The sequence below is a fragment of the Carlito syrichta genome, unplaced genomic scaffold, assembly GCF_000164805.1.
Source record: "Carlito syrichta isolate Samal-C Ts95f unplaced genomic scaffold, Tarsius_syrichta-2.0.1 Scaffold126499, whole genome shotgun sequence".
Taxonomy (NCBI): domain Eukaryota; kingdom Metazoa; phylum Chordata; class Mammalia; order Primates; family Tarsiidae; genus Carlito; species Carlito syrichta.
This window is the reverse complement of record NW_007070595.1, coordinates 39,053-57,126: the sequence shown is the minus strand read 5'-3', so window position 1 is coordinate 57,126 and position 18,074 is coordinate 39,053. Positions and strand designations below refer to the sequence as shown.

The 18,074-nt window shown below is 63.6% G+C and overlaps 3 protein-coding genes across 3 annotated transcripts in view; 1 reads left to right on the top strand and 2 right to left on the bottom strand.

Moving 5' to 3' along the window:
- Positions 1-5: 5 nt before the first annotated feature.
- Positions 6-968, top strand: B3GALT6 (beta-1,3-galactosyltransferase 6; the record flags this gene model as incomplete). Its single annotated transcript, XM_008048685.2, has 1 exon — positions 6-968. A coding segment is annotated over one exon (363 nt), but the record flags the coding sequence as incomplete, so codon positions are not given.
- Positions 969-5,657: 4,689 nt separating this feature from the next.
- Positions 5,658-18,074, bottom strand: part of UBE2J2 (ubiquitin conjugating enzyme E2 J2) — a 28,382-nt gene continuing 15,965 nt past the window's right edge. The window contains exons 8-9 of the mRNA XM_021707850.1: positions 5,720-5,724; positions 5,658-5,686 (exon numbers count right to left, since the gene is read on the bottom strand). The gene's annotated coding sequence lies outside the window, so the exon portion shown is untranslated. The remainder of the gene's footprint in view (positions 5,687-5,719; positions 5,725-18,074) is intronic.
- Positions 10,374-14,226, bottom strand: C1QTNF12 (C1q and TNF related 12). The gene is made up of 8 exons (XM_008048684.1): positions 14,056-14,226; positions 12,280-12,396; positions 12,048-12,159; positions 11,813-11,964; positions 11,203-11,311; positions 10,865-10,955; positions 10,664-10,742; positions 10,374-10,521 (listed from the first exon to the last, which is right to left on the bottom strand). Exons 1-8 carry the CDS (start codon positions 14,224-14,226, stop codon positions 10,423-10,425), a joined length of 930 nt encoding a protein of 309 aa, XP_008046875.1. The 3' UTR covers positions 10,374-10,422.

Here is an 18,074-nt window from a genome sequence, read left to right as displayed (position 1 = left end):
ACTACCTGCCCTACGCGCTGGGCGGCGGCTACGTGCTCTCGGCCGACCTGGTGCGCTACCTGCGCGTCAGCCGCGAGTATCTGCGCGCCTGGCACAGCGAGGACGTGTCGCTGGGCGCCTGGCTGGCGCCCGTGGACGTGCAGCGCGAGCACGACCCGCGCTTCGACACGGAGTACAGGTCCCGCGGCTGCAGCAACCAGTACTTGGTGACGCACAAGCAGAGCCTGGAGGACATGCTGGAGAAGCACCGGACCCTGGCGCGCGAGGGCCGGCTGTGCGCGCGGGAGGTGCAGCTGCGCCTGTCCTACATTTACGACTGGTCCGCGCCACCCTCGCAGTGCTGCCAGCGGAGGGAAGGCATCCCCTGAGCGCGCGCGGCAGCGGACGGCCTCGCAGGGCGGGACCCCACCTGCCGCCCGTGGCCTGCCGGCGGCCTCTACATCTGGACCGAGGAGATCGGGGGTTGCCAGCACAGTGTGGCCCGCGGAGAGTGTCCGGTCGCAGGCTTCAGCCCGCATGAGCCCAGCCTGGCCATGGTCTCTGAGGAAAGCAGAACGGAACCTTCCCCCCGCCCAGGCACCCCCGGAGCCGTTCTGGGGCTCACCATCCACCTGGCGACTGCACAGAGACCCGGCCGCCACCCGGACACTCTCGTGGCTCCCGTGGAACTCGTCCGACGCGCCTCCGTTTAAGATCGGACTTGGCTGCTCATTGGGCCTCGCGCCGTCTGCGTCTCTCTCCAGGGCATTCATGTACATGTCATCGGTGTTTGCTTGTGACCTAGTCACGGATATTGTACGTGTGTGTAGATAAGAGTTTAAGTTGGAATGCGGGTGTCCGTGGATTTTAACTTATTTTTAAAAAGACTTTTGTATCAGAACTTGGGGTTTGTGGGTTAAGTTAATCCATCTGTGCTTGAGCTGCCGGCCCGCTGCTGTGGGTAAACACGGAAGAATCTTAAAACTGCCCGTTTCTTGTTTTAAGTTCGCACATTGGTCTTTCTGGAGAGACTGTCCCTGTAAGGCCGGCGCTGGGCGCCGAGCACAAGGCAGCACCCTCTTGCCATTCAGACTGGCCCGGGTTCCAAGAATCGGTCCTGCCCTGTTGACCAGATTTCCCAGATTCTGTCTTGAGGAAAGAGAGCTTGCTGGCCACACCCCGGTCCCAGCTCACGCACCGCAGCGCACCATCAAAGCCCAGGGTGCCCTTATCTTGCTCCCACGTCATGAGAAGTGAGCATTATGCAAAAGGAACCGAGGGCGGCCCAGGACGCGTGACCAGCCACGGGCCCTTTTCCGTGTGCAGCTGTGTCCCTGCCATGGGGGCAGGATGGAATCCACGCTCTGAGTTGTCTTTTCTTTTTTGAGTTGGAGCCCAGGCTGGAGTACAGTGACATGGTCACGGCCACCACAGCCTCAACCTGCTGGGCTCAGGCGATCCTTTCGCCTCAGCTTTCCAGGTGCCTAGAACAACAGGCATGCGCCACCTCGCCCAGCTGATTTTTTGATTTATTGTAGAAGTGAGGTCTCGCCTAGTTGCCCAGGCCGGTCTCAAACCCAGGGCTCAGGTAATCCTCTCACCTCCGGTCTCCCAAAGTGCCGAGATTATGGGCGTGAGCCACCGTGCCCCGCCCTGAGTTGCCCTTTCATTGCTCTCTTGAGTTCTCAGGCCGTACATCTAGGAGAGGCTTGGACGATTTTATTGTTTTGAGTAGGGTTCTCCCTCTGTTGCCCAGGTGGAGTGCAGAGGCATGTTAATGGACACCACTGCCTCGACCTGCTGGACTCGGGCAATCCTTCCAAGTAGCTAGACCCCCAGGTACATGCCACCATGCCTGGCTAATTTTTTGATTTATCGTAGAGACAGGTCTTGCCATGTTGCCCAGGCTGGTCTTGAAGCCATGGAGTCAGGCAATCCTCTCATCTCTGCCTCCCAAAGTGCTGGGATGACAGGTGTGAGCCTCCGTACCTGGCCAGGTTTGGATTATTTTAGTTGTTTTTTTTTTTTGAGTTGGGGTCTCACTCTGTCACTCAGACTGGAGTGCAGTGGCCGCTCCCAGCCACTGCAGCCTCGACCTGCTGGGGTCCGGCGATCCTTCCACCTCAGCCTTCCAAGTAGCTGGAACTACAGGCGCGCGCAACAACGCCTGGCTTATTTTTGATTTATTATAGAAATGAGGTCTTGCCAAGTTGCCCAGGCGGGTCTCGAACCCGCGTGCTCAGGCAATCCACTCACCTCAGCCTCCCAAAGGCGCGGGATTACAGGCTGAGCCACCGAGCCCAGTGGATTATTTTAAAGGTAGCAGGTGGTCTCGGGCTAAAGCCCTAGAAGGAAAGGGGGATCAGTGATTCGCCCACCTTCAGAAGGAAGGAGGGACCAGCGGTGTCCCAGCCCTGACAGGGCTCTCGTTGCAAGCAGGTGTGAGCTTCCTGATGGCTGAGCCAGGACTCACTGCCCACATGCACCGATCGTGGACAAGGACAAGGAGCCGGGGCTGGGACCAGTGGGAGCAGAAAGGGCCCGGCTCCTGCCCGCCATCTCTCCCTGGGATGTCTTGCCTGCTGGTGGAATTGGCATACATGTGCTTGGAGAGACAGTGACTTGCTGAGGACCCATGGCTGGTGGCAGAGCCAGATTCAGACCACAGGCTGGACTCCCAGATCTCTGCGCAGCTCCAAGGAGTTGACCCCATGGAAAACTTGGCTCAGAGGCACAGAACTCCCTGGGAAAAAGTCTAAAACTCCAGTGTGCAACTAATTCTGACCTGTAAAAATGGAAATTTCAGCCGAGTGCAGTGGCTCACACCTGTACTCTCAGCACTTTGGGAGGTGGAGGCGAGAGGATTGCTTGAGCTCAGGGGTTTGAGACTAGCCTGGGCAACTTGGCGAGACCTCATGTCTACAATAAACCAAAAAATTAGCCAGGCGTGGTGGCATGCACCTGTAGTTCCAGCCACTTGGAAGGCTGAAGGGAAGGATCACTTGAGCCCAGCAGGCCGAGGCTGCGGAGGCTGTGAGCATGCCACTGCACTCCAGTCTGGGTGACAGAGTGAGACTCCGACTCAAAAAAAAAAAACAATGGAAATTCATATGCAACTAAAAACATCAAACCAAAACAAAGTCTTCCCAGGGCCGACCGTCCCCATTCACACTGTCTAACACGTCAGGACTCAGGGGACAGGGTGCTAAAGCCTGCATCCTCGGAGTGGCCACCTGTGGACGTGTGGTCCTGGGACCTGTGGACAGCCGTGTGTCGTGAGCTCCCTGGAGCCAGGCAGCCACTGGGCCCAAATGGAGCCTGCTCCCCACTAGCCGTGGCCTCTCAGCCCCAGGTCTCTCTGGTCTGACACCCCAACTCCGTGTGAATTCTCCCTGTCAGGACACCAGCCCACACCTTCCCAATCCCTGGTGGCTTCCCTGCCCCGTGGTTCTTCTCAAGAGTGGACTCGCTGTAGTCGCCTCCCCCCGGCAGCCCTCCTGGGCCTGAGGCCTTCCAGCTCCCCACCCACCCCCAGGGCTGGGGCCAGGAAGCAGCCGGCCCCAGGACACTTGTGGTCAGGCCGCTGAACCCAATTCCATGGGGGAGCTTGGGACACACAGCAACCAACTCTCCAGGCCAGGCGGGTATCTCGCCCATGGGCGAGGGGGGCGTGTGGAGGGAGCAGGAACAGCGTACCACGTGGAGGAGGGCCACACCCCTAGGGAGTGGGGCAAGATCTGCAGGGGAGGCAGAGAGCTGAGGGCTCTGTCCCCCTCAGGATGTCCCTGCAGGGACCAGGAGGGGCACCCCTCCCCCGCCCTCCTGGAGGGCCCTGGTCCTGCCCTCTGAGGAAGTCACTCTGGCTCCAGGCACCGCAGACAGGCCTGTGGCCGCCCCCAGACGCAGAGTGATGCTGAGTCTTCCTAGGATCTTCCTAAAGTCCCCGTCCTCAGACATGTGGTCTCCTCAGCCCGCCTGGGGCCGTTCCTGGCTGGACCATGACTGTCAAGGCTCCAGCAGGGGGGAGGACACTTCGAGTCCTGACCCCAGCACTGATCAAGGTGACCCCATCTGGAAAGTGGGTCTCTGCAGGTGTCGTTCATGAAGAGGTCGTGGTGTGCCCTGCTCCTGTGGTGTCCTTATCAGAAGAGAGGAGAGGGCGGGCGGCAGAGAAGACATGGAGGATGCCTCCACGGGTGGATGGAAGTCTTGGTGGCAGGCCCCTGAGGTGAGAGGGGAGATGATGGTTCAAGCCGCCAGCGCTGCACTCTGCCCCACACCTTCCGTCCCTCTCCACTCGGGGACCCACATGGGCCCGCCTGGAGGTGGACAGGGCTCTGGATCCCTCCAGCCTTGGGTGTCACAGACCCTCTCCACTCCCAGAGTTCAGCAGACACGGCATCCCATCTGCAGCAGGGTGGCCCCTATGAGCTGCCCGGCCCCTGCCATCACCCTCTCCCTGGCTGGCTGTCCAGCACAGAGCCCTCGAGGTCTGGGGGCAGCGGTGCTCCTCCTGCACCCCCACCCAGGTGCCCTGGCTGTGCCACCATAAGACCCGTAACATGCACGGGAATGGCCTGTCTAGGAGCCCAGGGAGACCAAGGGAGCTGTGGCCAGCCCATCCTGAAGCAGGCCGGCCAGAGCAGGAGAGAGGAGGTGTTGATTCTTGGTCGAGGTCCAGGTAACTTGCACTCCGGCCCCAGGGAATTGGGGAGGGGCTTGGCTCTTCCTTGTTTTTTTTCTCTGAGGAACATTCTCCAGGCTGAGCTGACGTCTTCACTCCCACATAGGCCAGTCCTGAAGCCTTGCTGTCAGTCCCCCAGGCCTGGCCAATCTCAGGTCCTCAAGTGAGGCTTTTGAGGGGGCACAGCTCAAAGCCCCTGGGTCTCCTTGCTCAGGACTGTTGGGCCCGGCCACCCAGCACTCCTGGGATTCCCTGAGCTGCCTCCAGCCCTCACCCAGAGGCCCCTGTCCAAGTCCCCCCCATCATCTTGGCCTCTGTGGGCACCCACCCCTTCCTTTGTGACCTGGGGCCCCTTCCGGCCCCCCTCAGCCCTGCCCAAGGAGTGTGCACATAAAACCTCCCCACACCTCCCTGCTCTCTCCACCCCTGCAGACCTCGACGTTCCAGGCAAAGGTTCAGCCCCCGCCCCACGGCCACTCGGCACCCAGGGGGCCACCCATTGCCAACCTGCTCAGTCACCCACGGCAAATAACCCTGTTCTCTCACCACCCACTCTTGCAGCCAGCAGGCTCCCGCCATGCCCGAGTCCCCCAGGGGGATCTCTGGAGCCCCCTACCCTTCCTCCTGAGACCTGAGTGTCTCCCACTGTGGGGTTCCATTGGAGGGAGGATTGGTTGGATGGGGGGTGGCCGGGAGGGCTGGCTGGGCAGAGGCAGCTGGCTGGGAGGGCTGGCTGGCGCCCTTGGACTGAGGAAGTACACCGGGGAGGGGCCGGTGAGGAAGCTCTCGGCTGAGAAGCTGGGCCTCAGGGTGCCCGGCAGCCTCATCCCCCAGGGTAAGCACCACCGTGTAAGTGCCACAGGCGGCAGGGCCTCAAGGCCCGCTCCGCAGGACAGGAGCCCCGGTGGGGCCAGAGTCCTACTCTGCCTCCCCGCTGACCTGAGGCCTGACCTCGCCCAGTGACCCAAGGAGAAGGAAACCCAAGCCCCGGCCCGTCCCCACAGTGGCGTCTGAGGGTCTCGGCTGGCCCAGCCTCCCCCAGACCCCATGCCTCGCCGCCTCTGATCCCCGGGGATGATGGATGGCCAGAGCCAGGCCCACGTACCTGCCAGTGGCAACAGAGGGTTCCAGTGCCGCCCTCTGCCTCCAGACAGACCCTGTGGAACCCCCAGTCCCAGAGCAGCTGCATGTGGCCCCAGAGCAATGGCCAGGCAACACCCCATCCAGCCCCAGTGTGTCCTGCTGCTGAGGGCGTCCTGCAACCTCCTGGGTGGCAGCAGGAACAGGCCTGGGACGGGATTCCCTGTGGCTCCTAGGCTGGCCTGCCCAGCGGGGGGGGCCTCCAGGATCAGGAGGCCAGGAGAGGGCGCCAGGTTCCATTGAGACGCTTCCTTTTGGCGACGGCTTTGCTTGGCCTCCCTGGTACAATGCTGCTGTCATCTCCCCCCACACACCTGGGGCCCAGCAGAGCAGCCCCGAGGGCCATGGGCACAGGCGTGGGCAGGAGGCTCTGCCTAGCCAGGTCACACGCATGACACATCAGCTGTTGCAACACTGGTGCTGTGAGTCACCATTCCGGGGTGGGGGCTGCCCCATCCTCCCAAACAAAGTCCCTTTGTCCCCAAGCCCTCCGTGCCAGGCCTACCTGGGCCACCGTCAGGCACACAGGCAGACAGAACTGCTGATGGCAGGGTCAGGGGTGTGTTTGACACCCAGACATGCTGCCCAGGCTGAGCTGATGTCACTCCAGGGCCAGGCCGAGAACACCGGGCTTTGGGACACTCCGGCTGCCAGACCCTGGGCTCCCATAGCTCAGAGTAGCCTGAGCTGGGAGTCCCAAGGGCAGCTTGGCCAAGCCCAGTCAGTGAACAAGGCCCCAGGACACAGCTGCTGGTTTGGCCCCAACTCCAGCCAGCTAGGCCCTGACCACAGCTGGCCCCGGACAGAAGCAGGGAGGCGGCCACAGATACCGGGAGTCTCCCGCGGCCACCCCGGGATCTTCTTTCCAGAACCGGAGCCCCAGTGCCAGGGCAGCCGTTCAGTGGGTCCACTCGAGGCCTGGGCCTGGCATATCCCTTGGGCCCAGCCATTGGGCCTCTCTGACACCAAGGACCCTGGCCACTGCCATTCCTGAGAACACTGGCTGCCAAGCGCTCTGGCCCAGGCCCTGGATACCTGCTCCAAAGAGGCCTGTTGCTTCTGGCTCTTCAGAGTCCTGTCCCGGGGCAGTCCCGTGGACACACAGAGACCAGGCCACACGCCACCTTCACAGACACACAGAGACCCCACTGCATGCCCCCCCGACAGACACACAGAGACCCCTGCCACACACCACCCTCATGAACAAGCAGAGACCCCTGGCACACGCCACCTTCATGGACAGAGACCACCCACCCCAAATGCCACCCTCATGGACATGTAGCCATCAAAACAAGACGCCAGGGCACATGCAGATTTGGAAAAAAGGGCACAGACACATCGGTTTGGACCCCAGACATGCCTACATAGCCCCACTCAGCCCCATGTGTCCCCAAGCACCCAGGCCACTCATGGTCCTCAACCCTGGTGATGAGTCAGGGCATGTGGTCTGGCCTTGGGTGGCCCACAGGAGCACCTGCGTGAACATCCTCAGGCTGACAGGTGCCCCCAGCCACAGGCACTGCGGGATTAACCAGATCCTGGCTCCTGGGGCCAGCTTGTCCCGGCTGCAACCCCAGGGTTCACACCCAGGCGCCCCGGGTCAGGCCAGGGAGGGCAACCCTCCCACACACGCCAACACAGAGGGGACATTCAGGCTGACATGTCCACACCTGACGGGCCAGCCAGCCTCCTGCCCACAGCTGGGAGCCCTGTCCCTGGGTCCTGCTGCCCCTCAGGCTGGCCACTGAGAGGCTGCTCCAGACCCCGTGACAACCTTCTGGGGGCCACAGGACATTCACCTTCCCATCATGTTCAATCCCAGGACAGTCCCTAAGGGCGCTGGGCCAGGGCCTTGGTGCCAGGAGGGCTGGTCAGGTCCAGCCAGGCTGCAGCCTGAGACCAGGGCTGGGGAACTGGGCCAGAGGAGGTCTTTATGGGAGACATGGCCCCTCCCAGGATGTCTGCAGGCAGCGGGCCAGCCTGAGGTTCTGGGAAGTCATGTTGGGGGTGGTGACCAAGGACAGCCAGCAGCTCCTGCCAGAGCGACCCCAGGCAAGGCAGGGGTCGGGGTCAACCTGGGCCAACCACCCCTGTGCTGGCCGTTCTGGCTCTGGCCCCTTGGGGCTGGGACAGTGTGGATGCTTGAGCCATAAGTGGCCCAGCTCTAAACCTGGGACATCCAGGGTGGGAGACAGCTCACCGCCCTGGGCTTCCCTCCCCAGCCGGCCTTCCTGCCCCAGACCCCTGCTCAGGCTGGGTGAGCAACAGGTGTTTCCCCCACCTCCCAAGCCCAGGGCCTCCACGGCAAACATGTCATCCCCGGCTGACTCTGGAAGGGAAGCCCATCCAGGCTGAGGTCGGGCAGCCTGTGTCCTCCATGCCAGGTGCAGGGGCTGGTTGGGAAGCCTGGACCCTCTGCAGCCGCCCACCCGCTCCCTCCTCCGGGGCCCCCAGCCACGGCCAGCAGAGATGCACATTCCAGGGGAATTCCAGCTAAGTGGCTGATGACCCTGATGAGGCACAGAGCCGGGACAGGGGAGCCAGACAGGCCGGCGGAGTCTGCGCCCAGACGCCTGGCTCTGGCTCCCTGCCTGCTCCTCCCTGTCTCCTCGTCTCTCATCTGGTCTCAGCCTGTCTCCCTGCACGGCCCAGGGTCCTGTTTTCTGGGTCTCCGCCTGTCATCACTCACTCCCCTCCAGCCAGGCGACTGCTATTGAAGCACCGTCGGGGACCCACCTGTGCAGCCAGGCCCTGGCCCAGCGGGCGTCTGGTGGGCGCTGCCTCATCCCGGCCTGCTCTGGGCAGTGCTTGAGAGGGGGTTCGAGGAGGGGCGGGCCGGGCCCAGCCAGGCAGGAGAAGGAGCCGGAGGGCCCGAAGCAAAGGCAGGTGTCTCCGTTGCCAGGCTCGTGCTCTCCGGGCTGTGCAGACCAGGGAGGTGCAGGCCCCAGCTCTGCCTCCTCAGGCGGCCCTGGACCTCAGTTTCCCCTGGTGGAGGGCAGTGGCCCTGCTTACTCTGCAGGTGGGCATTGACTGGTGTTCCGGTTGAGCAGGGCTGGGCCTGCAGAAGAGGCCCCAGGGCTCCAGACCTCGGCCGGAGGAAGCTGTGACCGGCAAGGCAGGGGGGCCTCCCTGCCAGACCGTCACCTTTGGCCTGGGCGCTGGAAGGGGAGGCTGATCCTTCCCCATGGAGTCCCCTCCCAGCCCTGGTGGCTGTGGGAATACCCCATCGCCAGGCTGGGGGTTGTGGCCGTGACAAATGAAGGAGAGTCTGCAGATAGCCCTGCCCCGACGCCACACTGGGGGGCAGAGAGGGGGCTGGGCAAGCCGGCACCACACTGCCAGCACCTGCCAGCACCCATACCTGGCAGGCCCAGGAAAGGGAACTTCCGTGGCCCCTGACAGGCCAAGGTCCCAGGGGAGAGCTGACCACTGTGGGCTCTGTCCAGAGCCCTGCTCTCCCCTGTACCCCGTCTGGCCTCCCCTCTGGGAGACGAGCCTGGTCCAGGGCGGGGAGGCCTCCCTGCTCATCCATGGAAGCGGCATCTGCAGGCCCCGCTGCCACCGAGCTGCCACAGAGTCACCAGGAGCTGCCATGGAGCCAAGCCGCGCCCCACCCCCCTGGGCACCTGCGGAGGAGTCAAGGCCGGAAGCCACTGCCACCTGCCCGGCCCGATGCCAACCACAGATTGTATCTTGGTAGCTCTGCAGAGGCCAGATGTCCGGAGGCCAACGTGCATTCTTTGGACTGAGCTTGCTGGAGCCCAAACAGGGTGTGGCCAACTCCACAGGACCCCGTCTGTTGGGTCCTCAGGGTGGGCTTCAGCCTCCAGGGTACAGCCTGCAGAGAGCTGGATGCTCCATCCACCCGCCTTCAGGGCCCTGGTCTTTGGGATGGGGCCGTCATGGCAGAAGCCGGGGTGGGGGGGCAAGCGGGAAGCCCTCACACTGGTGCCTCCCTGCTCAGTTAGGCAGGCCTGGGCCAGCTGCAGTGCAAGTCCTGGATACCCTGGAGCCACGGACGTCCTCTAGCTCCACACCAGAGAGGCCTGCACACCTCCTGCCCTGGCCCCTGGCTGTGGCCAGTGTATGTCCACAGGACAGAATGCAGGACACAGCCTCCCCATGGGACACAGCCTCCTGGGCCCCGCCTGACCCTCCCACCACTCAGGGCTGCCCCCAACTCCTAGTCCAGCTCTGATACTTCTGGTGCCCACGGCTGAGTGGGTCTGGGGTAGCACAGCTTGCGACACCCAAGGCTGGGCAGGCTGGGGCGAGGGAGGGGCTGGCCCAGGCCAGGGGTAGGGCTGTGCAGGGACCTGCAGAGACAGGTGTCCCGGTCCTGGGGTAACCAGGCCCCACAGGCACAGGGACTGCCGACAGGGCCCAGTTGCCTCCCCAGGCCCCACCACTGCCGACAGGTCTGTGAGAGCCTCCAGGGAGGCGTGTCTGCTCCTCTGGCCGACCCCTGCACGTGGAGCTCTAGCCGCGTGGAGACAGCACCCCCTGCCCCTGCCCAGCCCTGGCCGCCACCTCCCACCAAGGCAATGAGCAGACAGCCCCGAGGGCAGCAGAGAGGCTGAGGCTCTTTATTGCGGTGACACAGGTGTGGGATGGGGTCCTCACGCACCCAGGAGCAGCCCGGAGAAGCTGGAGCCGGCCTGGATGGTGAGCGCCGCCGCAGAGCCGTTGTCCACGAACACAGAGGCATACTGTCCGGCCTGCAAGCGCACTCGTCACCACCGTGCGGCATGGTCACTTGAGGCCGACATCCACCCCACTCACACCAGGCCAAGGCTCAGAGGCCCTCACAGCCCCAACACACCCGGGACCGGCCGTCCGCTCCTGCTTCCCTTGCCTCACCTGCAGCTGCAGCAGCCCCTGCACCTGTGCTGTGAAGACCCAGCTGCTGGTCCCCAAGCCCGACATGGCCTCCAGCGACCTGACATCACACAGGGCCAGGTGAGAGTGGCTCTCACCCACCCCACACACCCCAGCACCCCAAGCCCTGCAGGCAGGGGACCCCAGCCCGAGGCCCGTGGCCGACAGGTGAGGCTCACGCACGTGTGGCGATGGCACAGAGACTCGATGCAGATGAGCACGCGCACCGCGTCCTGGGCCCGTGGCCGGGGCCGGCCTTGAAGCTCGCTGCAGTCTGCAGAGACAGCGCTCGCGAGGGCGGGTTGTGGGGGATGGGGAGGGGGCTTCAGGGTGCGCGGCCCACAGCAGGCCCCCAGTGGCTGCCAGGGCAGAGAGGGTGGACCTGAGGCCCCAAGCACCGCTGGGGCCCAACACCCCCCAGGCCTCCAGGGGAGTGGGTGGCATCTCTCTCACCGGGCCCAGGCGGGAGCCAGGAATGACAGGGGCCCCAGCAGGGCAACTCTGCCCCACACCCTGCTCACCCACGTGCAGGCTGGCAGAGAACTGGAAGATGCCGGACACCGGGGCTGTGAATCGGCTGGACACCAGGCTCAGGCCAGACCCCCTCAGGAAGGCACCCTGTGCCGTGGGCTGTGAGGGGCAGCGGGTGAGTGGCTGGCTGCAGAGCCTGGACCCTCGCCACACTCAGCCTGGGAAAGGTGCCTGTCCCACTGCGCTGGAGCAGGCCATCCCTGGACTGGCTCTGGCATGGGCGGGACAGGGCTGCCCCTGTGCCCACACCACATGGGCTTCAGGCACCGGCCCCGGGCGCCCAGGCCCTCAGGTTGGGTTGCTGCCTCCCGGTCCCCGTTCGGATGTACACTCTATCTTGACGTACGGTGGGGTCTGGGCCAACCTGGACCTAAGCAGTCCCACCCCCTGTACTCAGTCACCCAGTTGCACTCTAGCAGCTGCTGAAGACACAGGCCCTGCCCTCAAGTGCCCTATGACTGTGGTGTCTGTGCTCAGCCTGCCAGTGGGGGCCCAACCAGCATCCCAGCCCTGGCCCATACCTGTGGGGGCTGACCCCAGAGGAACCTGGGACCCACCCGGGGCCTCACAGCCCCACCCCAGTCCCTGGCCCCCACTCACAGCCTGGAAGCCTTGCAGCTCCGCCAGCGTCCTCCTGTCTACCAGCTGGGGGCCCTTTAGCTGGCAGTGGAAGGCCTCGGCCACCAGCTGCAGGCCCAGCCCCTGGGGCAGCGGTGGATCCAGCAGCCCAGGGAACCGGTGCTCGGCGGCCTCTGCAGGGAGCAGGCACAGCAGCCAGCGGGGGTCACCCAAGGTCGGGCCCCTAACCCTGGGCAGGGCCTCCTGGAGGTCTCACCTTTCAGCATCTCCTGAAACTCTCGCAGCAGGGCCTCCGGGGTGACCTCGGCACCGGGGAGTCCAGGGGGCCCAGGGGGGCCAGGAGGCCCTGGGGGACCCAAGAGCCCCCGCTAGGGGAACAGAAGAAAAAAGTGACAAAGTGAGGGTCCTAGTGGACCCAGTGGGCGGCAGGCCACCCTTGCCCTGAGTCCACACCCCTGAGAGGGCCCCACAGTGGCCCAGGGTCTCACCGACTTCTTGTCCCGGCCTCGGCACCGCTTCCTCAAGGCCCCATCATTTGGCCGCCGGACAAAGCTCAGCCACGTCGCGTGGGCATCTGAGAACTCAGGTCCCGAGGTCTTGGGTGGCTGCAGGGCCAGGGATGGTGCACTGACCGCAGGGTCCTTCTGGGCCCTGTCCCACTGTGCCTAGCAGAGAGCTGGAGACCTCAGGGGGGTGGGCGGGCCTCCGGGCACCACAGGCCAGAAGGACTGGCAGGGTTCCCCGGAGGACTCAGAGCATGGGCGTCCTGAGGTCAGGGGCACAGGTGGGGCAAGGCCCAGGACCTCCGTGGACAAAGCCAGGAGCGAGTCTTCTGGAGCCCTTTCTGAGTCCCAGAGACAGCGCTAGGCGACACGGCTGGCTGGTGCCAGGAGGCAATAGGCAAGGCCTTGCTCCAAGCTGGGGCTGCGCGGTCCAACCGACGGCCTGCCCCCAGCCTGCCTGACTCCTCAGCCCAGGTTCGGGCCGTCAGGCTGGCATCCCCTTTGCCAGCCGGGGCCAGGTGGAGCCAGGTAGATCTGCCCTGGCCCCTGCCACCCCCAGCCCTACTTTCGTCCCCTCTCAAGCCTAGTTTCTACCCCAGTGCCGGGGGCAGTGGCAGAAGCCCACATAGCTAGAGGCGAAGGTCTCATGCTGCAGGGCCGTGGGGGAGAGCCCCTCCCCAGGGTAAGGTAAGGCGAACCAGGGAACCCCAGCCAGGCCATCCCGTCCCAACATGGTCGAGTGGGTTCTGGAGCAGGCCCTTCCCAGTGGACACGACGGCCTCTACCCGGGGGTCTGGGAACAGGCATCTGCTATCTGCTTGCCCCCGGCTGCCACCTCCCCCGACACGCAGGAGGGATCCAAGGGCCTGGAGGGCCATGTGTGTCCACCACCCTGGGTCAAGGGCTGAGGCAGCGGGGAGCAGGAGACCTCCGGCGCCGGGAGCCTGCAGCCCACACCCGTCCACAGAGGGCCCTCCCGTCAGTCCCTGTCCTGCCTCAGGAGGGGCAGCCCTGACAAGTGGGCGCTTCCTCCCCTCCCCTGGCCCTCAACTGGCCCCAGCCCAGCCTCCTTCGGCTGATGGAGTTGTGGTCTCCTCTCTGCGGCCGTGGCATCTGGAAAACAGAGCTGTGGGCTCCAGTGGGGCTGCGTGGGCCGGCCGTCGTGGAGACGCCCTTGGGAGGAGGGAGGCTGGGATCAAAGGCGCCAGGGCGGGGGCCGCTGCCAGGCAACCGCACCTCCCGTTGGTCTGGGGCTGGGCTGCAGCAGCAAGAGGCCCCATGGACTGTGTGCCAAGTCCCTCTAGAGACCCTCTGCCCCAGAGAGCAGAGCCCAGGGCTGAGGTGGGTGTGGGCGTCTGCCACCCTCAAGAGGACCCTTGAACAGGCTTGGGCCTGGAAGCGCCAAGGACACGGCACTCTGCATGCGAGGGGGCACTGGGTACCCAGGATCCCAGAAGCACAGGGGCCAGCTGACCATGCAGAACCGTGGGGCCCAGGGCTCCCACGTAGGGCGGGGAGCCATCTTCAGGGGCTTCGTAGGGCTTTCTGCAGCCTCCCCTGGAAGCGCCCCCTTCCCCACACCTCCCCCGGCTCAGCAGGAAGCTCCCCAAAGGCTGCAAGCAGGGGGCGGAAAGAGGGTGCAGGGGATTCCCTCAAGGTGGATGGAACCCATTGGGGCGACCTGTGAGAGCCAGAGCCAGGAGGGGCTTCGCCTCTGGCCACAGGCCCACCCCCATGCAGCCACATGTGGCCACTGCGTACCTGGGGGGCACTGGGCAGCCTGTCGCTGGCAGTCGTGGTGGCGTTGGGGGCCTCAGTGTGCTGTCCCGGTGGCCGTAGCCTCTTGGGCTCCCGGCGGGCCCTGACACCCTGGAGGAACGTGAGCTGCAGGCAGAGGAGCGTCACAGTGGCAGCCCAGGCCCAGCACCGCATGGCTCGTCCCGGCAGCTCAGCGCAGGGCCAGGCGCTCCTGAGGCGCCGCTCAGAACCCCCATGCGGGGGCAAGGCCCGGGGGTGCGCCCTGACGCTGGCGCACGTCTGTGTGCAGACCAGCCCCAGCAGCAGCAGCACCACACGACAGCACAAGGGCGTCTAGTCCCACGGCGTCCCGGCTCGGTCCGCTCCGGTCGGCCCTCCAGTCGCGTCAGGCCTTGCTGGCCTCCCTAGTACTGCGCCCCAACCCGTTCGCTCAGCCACCAGATAAGCCCTCCCCCCAAACCGGGCGGGCTGCAAGGGGCGGGCTCACACTCCAATGAGCCCTGAGAGCAGGGGGCGGAACGGGGCGGGACCCCTGCTGACCCTGTCAGCTCTTCTCAGGAGGGTGGGCTAGGCTGCGGAGGGCTGCGCTTCCCTCCCCAGCCCTCCTGACCCTCCAGAAACACCCTGCTTCCCACCATTCCCCAAGGTCCCACTTACCCTGGGAACCATGCACACAGGTACCCTCCTCCCACCCCGGTCCCGGCTGGCTCCTCTCCCGCCGGCCCTGCAGAGGGTGGCCAGGGCCAGAGTGGGTACTCTGCTCCAGACAGCCATGCTGCCCACCAGCAGGCCACACAGGCCCCTTCCCACGACCCACCCCAGCCAGGATCGCCTGGGGCCCCGCCCTGCATAGGGTCCTCAATGCCAGAAGGAAGGGCAGGAGCCTGGAGCACCACAGGCCCCTTGGGCTCAGTGGCCACAAGTAGGGGGCTGGAAGCCTGAGCCAACCCCCCAGCCGCTGCTCGGCGCCAAGGCTAGAGCAGCCAGCATCAGTGGCCTGCCCTGAAGCAACAGGAGGGGGCACCCTGTGCTCCAGGCCTCCCCAGTTCCCAGACATCAGCAGAGAAGGGTGACAGCGGCCCGGCCAGAGTCCCTGGGCCCAGGCCACATCTACAGGCAGGGCAGGGCAGAAAGAGGTGCAGGAAGGGCCTGCCGGGGAGCCGCCAGTCCCCTCGCCCTCCGCAGAAGTGTCCCCTCGGACAACAGAAGGCGATTCTGGGGTCTGCAGAGTGAGTGCATGGTGGTGCCTCAGACCCTGCAGAAGTGTCTGCAGTCTGTGTTTCCCAGTGAGCCAGATGCCGGGACTAGGGGCTGCCCACGCCCCACCCTGCGGGACCTGGCACACCAAGCCCTAGACAGGACCACAGCCAGCAGGGGCTGGGAAAGGCGGCCCCTGCACCCCTCACGCAGGCTCGGGAGAGGGGGAGGTAAGGGCCTCAGCCTAGGAGACCCCACCCAGGACAACAGACCCTAACTCCCTGACGGGGCACCCCACTTTGCTACATCACCCAATGACAATATGCTTCCCTGTGACTCCAGACAGGTTGGGTCTCCAACTGTCCCATAGGAAGAACAATGGAAGACAGCCTGGGAGGCTGGACCAGGGGCCCAGTAGCCATGACAGGGTCACCCAGGTCTCCCTGCACCCAAGGGTGGGAAGGACACGGTTTCCTGTTCCTGTCCCCACACCCAGTGGAAGCCACTCGGCCAGTGCCCTGCAGCCTGCCCTCAGCGTCCCCTCCCCAACACTCCCTCTGGAAAACTTCCAGAAGGTTCCAACCCTCTGGAGTCGCCCACCAAAGTCACAGGGACCCTGGCCCAAGCAGGTGCCGTCTCCGGGAAGGCGCAGGCTCCGCTTACCCCTCCACAGCCCCCAGACACCCGCCAGCTCTGAGCACTGGAGAAACAAGACCAGGATCCCCAGGGCACAGCACACTGCATCCCCCAGGCAGGGCACCCACCACCCACTGGCAGGGAGAGCAGCTCCCCCAAGCCCAGGCCCCTCTTGCCACGAGGGCTGGTGACTGTATCCTAGGGCCCCACGCCATGTGTCCATGGGACACAAGCTTTTTTTTTTTGAGTGGGAGTCTCATTCTGTCACTCAAGCTGGAGGGCAGTGACACACTCACAGCCACCACAGCCTCGACCTGCTGGGCTCAGATGATCCTTCCACCTCAGCTTCCCGAGTAGCTGGAACCACAGGCATGTGCCACCATGCCCTATTTATTTATGGTAGAGATGAGGTCTCACCAAGTTGTCCGGGCTGGTCACGAACTTGTGGGCTCAGGCAATACTCTCACCTTAGCCTCCCAAAGTGCTGGGATTATAGGCATGAGCCACTGCGTCTGGCCGGGACATGAACATTTAAGGGGCTTGCTTTCCCCACTAGAACAGATCTTGCAGCCTGGCCAGCACAGCAAGAGGACGACTGCATGCCCAGGAGGGGGGTCAGGGACATTTAGCTGTCCCCCACCAGTGATGCCACACTAGAAAGGGGGGCCCACACCCCACTAAGACAACATGGACAAAAGGACAGACGCGCTTGGCCCAGCTGGCCAGAGATCATCTTTGGCCGGGCTTGGTGGCTCAGCCTGTAATCCTAGCACTTTGGGAGGCCGAGGTGAGTAGACTGCCTGAGCCTATGAGTTCGAGACCAGCCTGGGCAACTTGGTGAGAGCTCATCTCTACAATAAAAAAAAAAAAAAAAAAAAAGCTAGGCATGGTAGCACGCACCTGTAGTTCTGGCTATTTGGAAGGCTGAGGCAAAAGGATCACCGGAGCCCAGCAGGTGGATGCTGGGGTGGCCATGAGTGTGCCACTGCACTCCAGCCTGGGCAAGAGAGTGAGACTCCAACTCAAAACAACAAAAAAAACCAATAATCTTTTATTTCAGCCAGCACAGGCACCATGCCACGGGAACCCCAGGGTCCTCGCTAGCCAAGGTGGTCAAAGCAGAGACATCACATACAGACAAGAATGGATGCATGTCAAGAGAGTGCCACAACTGCTACCACTCTGCCTCCCCAGAGCCTTTGGAAATCAGGGTGGGCCCTGACCTGATGGTCACGAACACGCCCGTGTACCAGGCCCCAGCACAGGAGCTGCCCAGGAGCCCACATAGCTCCGCCTACAGCTCCACGCAGGCAGGCCCAGGGCCCCAGCTGTGGGGACCCACCTGTCCCATGCTGGCAGATGTGGCCCCGCCCACAGAGCACCCTCACCCTGAGCCACCAGAATCACCCATATCCACCAACACAGACACAAACAGCTTACTGCTTGGGAACAAAGATATCAGGAAAGATTTTTTTTTCACACGAGTGGGTTAAATACATACAAGTTGTAAGTCACAGAGCAACTGCAAATAAACTGACCAAAAAGCAAAGTCAGAGATGAACACACATTGGCCACGCTTCAGCTCACACCTGCCCCTGGATAAGTGGCCACCCCCCACACACACAGACCAAGATGTTCATGCCACGTGACAGATCTTCAAAATACCCTGAGCAGGTGGAACTGGCAAGCACAACAGAGAACGTCAGCAGTCCAGGGAGTCGCCGGTTCCCAAACCAAGCCCACCCGGCTTTGACACTCACGGGGACAGGGTCTCCTAGGCTTCCCTCTGCGGCCTTCTGTGAAGCATGAACACTGACGCCGTCAGGGCAGGAGCTTGGTACCTACCTTCAAAGTCGAGGGAGTGCACAGAACCAGGCAGTCGTTGAAGCGGTCCCTGCAGGAACCTGGGGTCTCCACCCGCCAGGATGGGCTTCTGGCCTTGGAGGAAGGCTCTGTGAGCACCCAAGGACCCCAACCCTGTGGCGTGGGAGGAACTTGAGGAGGCCAGACTGGGACGGCACCGAGGACAGCTCAGGGACTGTCTCCTCAAGGGCAGGGCCACATCTCCACCCGGTACAGCTTAACAAAGGACGACACCTTGTGGTCAGAGCAAGCAGGTTCTTAGCTTCTGTTTCACCAAAATCAGTAAGTAAATAAACAAAAATCAAGCAGTTTCTAGAACTCTGTTT

What these genes read in the sequence shown, in the direction of transcription:
- C1QTNF12 (XM_008048684.1), bottom strand. Translation starts at nt 14,226, where the DNA reads ATGCGGTGCTGGGCCTGGGCTGCCACTGTGACGCTCCTCTGCCTGCAG. An exon ending in GGCTGCCCAGTGCCCCCCAG is followed by an intron (nt 12,397 to 14,055) that starts GTACGCAGTGGC and finishes CTGGCCCTGCAG; the next exon opens with CCACCCAAGACCTCGGGACC. An exon ending in GAGGCCGGGACAAGAAGTCG is followed by an intron (nt 12,160 to 12,279) that starts GTGAGACCCTGG and finishes CTGTTCCCCTAG; the next exon opens with CGGGGGCTCTTGGGTCCCCC.